This window comes from Myotis brandtii, unplaced genomic scaffold (genome assembly GCF_000412655.1).
Source record: "Myotis brandtii unplaced genomic scaffold, ASM41265v1 scaffold565, whole genome shotgun sequence".
NCBI lineage: Eukaryota > Metazoa > Chordata > Mammalia > Chiroptera > Vespertilionidae > Myotis > Myotis brandtii.
This window is the reverse complement of record NW_005370105.1, coordinates 1,785,492-1,791,214: the sequence shown is the minus strand read 5'-3', so window position 1 is coordinate 1,791,214 and position 5,723 is coordinate 1,785,492. Positions and strand designations below refer to the sequence as shown.

The window sequence follows — 5,723 nt, the reverse complement described above, 5'->3', positions numbered from 1 at the left end:
CGTCTCTGCTGTGACCCGCACAGGAGCGGGGCCGCCGGACCCCCGCTGCCGCCTGCGCCCGGCCAGTCCCTTCCTCCTCTCCACGTGCTTCGTGCAGCCGCAGGCCAGGCCTCCTCCGGCCACTGCTCACCCCGCAGTGAATAAACCCACATCATCAGGGCGGCCTTCAAAGCTGGGAGCTGTCATGGCTCCATCAGATCAATGTGTCCCTTTCTCTTTGGGGTTTTAAATTGTTTTCCCTCGCAGAGCCTCAGTGTTAGCCCGACTGGGGTGGTTGCTTTGAAATGTCATTTCCGAGCCTTGGCCGGCCGACCCCTCCCTTCCCACCAGGCCGCCTCCGCACCTGCCCTCCTTGCGGAAACTCTGCTTGTCCTTCGAGGCCTTGAGTGCCACCCCTTCTCATCCGCTCTCTGAAGGCGACCACTTGTCCAACACATTCTTCTCTTAGCCTCAGTGTTAGCCCGACTGGGGTGGTTGCTTTGAAATGTCATTTCCGAGCCTTGGCCGGCCGACCCCTCCCTTCCCACCAGGCCGCCTCCGCACCTGCCCTCCTTGCGGAAACTCTGCTTGTCCTTCGAGGCCTTGAGTGCCACCCCTTCTCATCCGCTCTCTGAAGGCGACCACTTGTCCAACACATTCTTCTTCTCTCGTGTGTCCGGCTTGATGAGTCTTACACTTGCTAAGTTTGCATTGTGCTATGGTTATTTGAGGAACTTTTCCCTACAGAATATAAGCGGTTTTGTTCTTTATTGATTTCAGAGAGGAAGGGAGAGGGAGAGGTAGAAACATCAATGATGAGGGAGAGTCATTGATCTGCTGCCTCCTGCAGACCCCACACCGGGGATTGAGCCCCCAACCCGGGCATGTGCCCTGACTGGGAGTTGAACTGTGACCTCCTGGTTCATAGGTCGATGCTCAACCACTGAGCCACGCTGGCCGAGCTAGAACATAAGCTTTTTAAGAGAAGTAATTATATCTTTTAAATTTCTTTAGCACTTTCACACTTGAGGACAGCATTAAAGATATTAGACTCAATAAATAATTGTTCATTAAATCATAGAATGAGACAGTCAAACGCTGGTCGTGCTCCCGGAGGAAGGGTACTCCTGTGTTGTGGTGTAACCTGGCTTCGGACTTTCATTAACAACCTTTACTTGGAAGCGCTTTTCTGTTCCATGTTTTAGTCCTTCATTTGCTCCTAGAGGTCAGTTTTTGAGATAACATAGTTACTCTCACTCCTGTAGGAGGAGGAAAGTGATTTTCTCTCTGCTCCTCTGAGTTCTTAGCTGAGACCCCTATAATAAAAGACAGATTACCTAGAGAAAAGCAGAAGTTTATAAACATGCAAGTTTAAGGTCAATGTGAACGGGCGGCCTAACTTAGGCTTCAGCCCGCTAACGAGCAAGGGCACCCCAAGTCTGCGTGCTTGGTCCTGGGGTCCAGAAGTTCACGGTAATGCCGCTGAGCTGACCTCAGAGAATAGAGTCATGGAGAGCTGCCGGAGCAGGACGAGGGCCCCGGAACCTGCACACACTCAGCGTGAGAGCCTCCTGGAGTCCCGGCCTCCTGCACGCCTGCCCTCAACCTTATGCCCGTCCTCACCTGGCACCGCCTGGAGGGCATGGCGAATGTGTTTGAGTTTAGCCACGTGGGCATAATTGAATACGAGGTGCCATAGTTCCCTGTGCTGTTGTCCTGCTGCCCTGTGACCTGGTCAGACTCTTTCTGGAATTATTTGACGCGCGTCTTTCATGCTGGAGGATGCGCCCAGGAAGAAACAGATCCGGTGTGTCTCGTTCAGGGTTGTGTGTCCGCAGGAAGTGCCTATGAAATGCGGGTGGCAGGTGTGAATCTCTACTGTGTCCTGCTGCCCCCGTCTCCTCAGTCCGAGCCTTTACGAAGGGCCGGTGCTCACGGGCCCACCCGCGTCTCCACCCCCGCCTGCTCTTCGTGGGACACGGGGAGCTGCTGCCTTGGGCTTCGTGGCAGGAAACCAGTGGGAAGTGGTGGGCGGGAGAGACAGGTGGGCGAGGGTCCCTGCGACAGTTTGTCTTCCCAATCGTTGGCTGGATGGAAAGAGTACAACCGAGCACTTTTTAATCTAAAAATGAAAATGTGCATATGATATATTTATGTAGCTGAAGGAATATTGATTTTACCTGAATGTGTGATGCAGATTCTGCAGACTGTGGAAAACCAAGGTAAAAATTAACTCACAGAAAGTTGACATTATGGTATATAAACAGTTACCTGACACCTGGAGGAAGAAAGGGAAGGAGAAACAATGGAAAGTTGTCTAATTCAGACGGTTCTAGGGACCGGAAATCCGTAAAGATTAGAGCTGGGCGTGGTGTTGGGCAGGCTTACACTTTTCTCTGAGCACTTATGAGGGAACTGAGTTTGTGGAAGTTTTCGTTTCCATCATAGAAAGAAAAGTGAATATCCCAATAGTGTAAATTACCTGGCTCATTTATTGCACTTTTATAAGAAATAAGATTTGGGGGTTTTCCCCAGGACTGCCATGGATTCCAGCGACAAGGTATGCCTGCCCCTTTCTGAGGAGGCTGGTCTCCTGCGAGGTCTCTGGCCAGCTTGTCCTCTTTTCTTCACCTTCCAGCGTCTCCTGGTACTGGCTTTAGTGTCCGGTCCAGAGCAGAAGGAAGGGGGTGGAACGTACATACTCCATCTTGTTTGAGGCCTGATGGCTCTTACTGGCTTTTTTAATGTATCAGTTGATGTCTTTTCTAATTTGTTTATTTGCCCTGTTTATTTTGTTTTTCAGGCAGATGCAGATAAAACAATGTCTGCCAACCTCAAATACCTTTCCTTGGGGATCCTGGTCTTTCAGACGACCAGCCTGGTGCTCACGATGCGCTACTCCAGGACTTTCAAGGAGGAGGGGCCTCGGTACCTGTCCTCCACGGCCGTGGTGGTGGCGGAGATTCTGAAGATCATGGCCTGCATTGTGTTAGTCTACAGAGACAGCCGTAGGTATCCAGGTTGTTGTTTGTAAGTCACTGAAGTTTACTTAATTGTTTGGTATTATTTATATATGACATATACGTAAATATATGTTGGTAACTACACATCTGAACACTACTGCATTATCTAATACCCTAGTACAGTGGTCGGCAAACTCATTAGTCAACAGAGCCAAATATCAACAGTACAACGATTGAAATTTCTTTTGAGAGCCAAATTTTTTAAACTTAAACTATATAGGTAGGTACATTGTTATTAACTTAATTAGGGTACTCCTAAGGCTTAGGAAGAGCCACACTCAAGGGGCCAAAGAGCCGCATGTGGCTCCCGAGCCGCAGTTTGCTGACCACTGCCCTAGTATATTAAGAACATTTCAATATTTGTCATTTTATTAAGACGGCCTTTTTTTTTTTTAAAGATTTTTTTTATTGATTTTTAGAGAGAGGATGGGAGAGGGAGTGAGAGAAAGAACATTGATGTGAGAGCAAAACATCTATCGGCTCCCTCCTGCACGCCCCCTACCGGGGTGGAAACCGAAACCCAGCACATGCCCTGATGGCGAATGGAAGGGGCAACCTTTCTGTGCACGGGACAGCACCCCACTGAGCCACATGGGCCAGGGCTCCGAGTAGAAGGATATACGGATCGTGCTGTTCTTAATATGCTTCCTGATAATATTTAACATTTGAAAAATTAGCCTCATTAAAGGTATAGTTTAGACCTAAAGTGTCTTAACATGTAGCCCAATATCCTTCTTCACAAGAGAGAACACGGAGGCCTAGAGAGAGGGTGCTCAGTATTCAGCGTCACTCGGTGCCTGATTTCACCACGGCATGTTTTTCCTAGAATGTAGTCTGAGAGCACTGAATCGAATCCTGCGGGATGAGATCCTTAACAAGCCTATGGAAACGATCAAACTTGCTATTCCATCCGGGATATACACTCTTCAGAACAACCTGCTCTACGTGGCGCTGTCCAATCTCGACGCAGCCACCTACCAGGTACCGAAGGTGCATTCCTCGGGGTCCTTGTAACCAGCGGACCCTCGGCCATGACTCACGTTCTCTGTTTCCTCTTCCAGGTCACGTATCAGTTGAAGATCCTGACGACGGCGCTGTTCTCTGTGTCTATGCTGGGTAAAAAGCTGGGTGTGTACCAGTGGCTCTCCCTGGTGATTCTGATGGCCGGAGTGGCTTTTGTACAGGTACCTGTTCAAGATAAGCACTCCTGTCACTGTCGCAGTTCCACAGCCTTGTCTGCTGCGCAAGGACAGGTGGCTCTGCTGTCTAGTGAAGCAAATTGATGCTTATCCTCCCCGCTGAGACTTTTGAGAGCTTCCTGTGGGTGATACATTGGGGCTGTGCCTGGTGCTAAGAAACACGTAAAACCCCAATGGTCTGATGCAAAAAAGTGGACCAGCTAGTTAGGGACTAGGACACTGCTGTGTGGAGGGAAGCTAATTGCTAGCGGGTCCCAGGAGCATCGAGGTGACGGACACTCCCTCCCGCCACCAGCGCCCCAGACCATTCCTTCCGCTCTTCGCCCCTCTTTCTCACGGCTCCTCATGGGTTTCCTCCAGGTCCTCTTGCTGGATACTGCCTTGGGGACCTGGTCCTCGGTCGGCTTGTGATTTCCTTAGTTATGTCCTTATTTGTGGAGATGCCACCATGTGGAGCCTTTTGTTAGCACGCCGTGCTGGAGGCTCCTGGCTCGCGGCCGGCAGCTCTGGTTGTCGCCCGCGGTGTCAGATTTGTGTATCTAACCCCTGCTGGGCAGCTTGGCTGGGCTCTTCAATCGGCCTGATAAACGAACTTGACCTCCCGCCCCCGTTCCTGTCTCTGTTTCTGCCAGTCACTCTTTCTCAGCCTGGGGTGGGCCTGGCCTCTCCCTTCTGCTCGGACGTCCAGTAAGACCTCGCTGCTCTGCCGCTCGTTCTCCCAGGTTGTGTCCTGCCTGTCTGCACCTCGCTGCCCCGCTCCTGCCTCTGTTTCTCCTGTGGCCGTTTGGCTCTATAAAAGTACTGTCGTTGTGGGGTGAAAAGGATGTTTTCCCCTTCAGTCCTACCCGCCCCCCAAATTCAGCCTCCACGCAGTCACCGCCATGGTCTGTCTAAGAACAAATCCAACCCTGTCGCATTCCTGCCACTCAGAGGCCCCGTAGCACTTTCCCAGAGTGTAGTGTGTGCCTTGGATAAATCTTTTCCGTATTTATTTTAAACTAGAGGCCCGGTGCACAAAAATTTGTGCACTCAGGGGGGTCCCTCAGCCCGGCCTGTGCCCTCTCGCAGTCTGGGACCCCTTGGGGGATGTCCACCTGCTGGCTTAGGCCTGCTCCCCGGGGGATTGGGCTTAAGCTGGCAATCAGACATCCCTCTGGCAGCCCGGGAGCCCTCGGGGGATGTCCACTTGCCAGCAAGTACACTGACCACCAGGGGGCAGCTCCTGCATTGAGCGTCTGCCCCCTGGTGGTCAGTGTGTGTCATAGTGACCACTCATTCCCAGTCGTTCTGCTGTTAGGGTTAATTTGCATATTACCCTTTTATTATATGCCTGGTGCATGGGTGGGGGCTGGCTGGTTTGCCCTGAAGGGTGTCCCGGATCAGGGTGGAGGTCCCGCTGGGGTGCCTGACCAGCCTGGGTGAAGGGCTGAGGACCATTTTCAGGCTTGCCACACCCCCTTCAGGGTGGGGGTCCCCACTGGGGTGCTTGGCCAGCCTGGGTGAGGGGCTGATGGCTGTTTAC

General features: G+C 51.7%; 1 protein-coding gene across 1 annotated transcript in view; it reads left to right on the top strand.

The window, feature by feature from the left end:
* Nucleotides 1–2,760: 2,760 nt before the first annotated feature.
* The window catches only part of SLC35A3 (solute carrier family 35 (UDP-N-acetylglucosamine (UDP-GlcNAc) transporter), member A3), a 12,638-nt gene continuing 9,675 nt past the window's right edge, over nucleotides 2,761–5,723 (top strand). Inside the window, exons 1-3 of the mRNA XM_005878550.2 lie at nucleotides 2,761–2,987; nucleotides 3,829–3,983; nucleotides 4,064–4,186. Of these exons, the coding sequence (XP_005878612.1) occupies nucleotides 2,801–2,987; nucleotides 3,829–3,983; nucleotides 4,064–4,186 (465 nt within the window). The 5' untranslated portion in view covers nucleotides 2,761–2,800. The remainder of the gene's footprint in view (nucleotides 2,988–3,828; nucleotides 3,984–4,063; nucleotides 4,187–5,723) is intronic.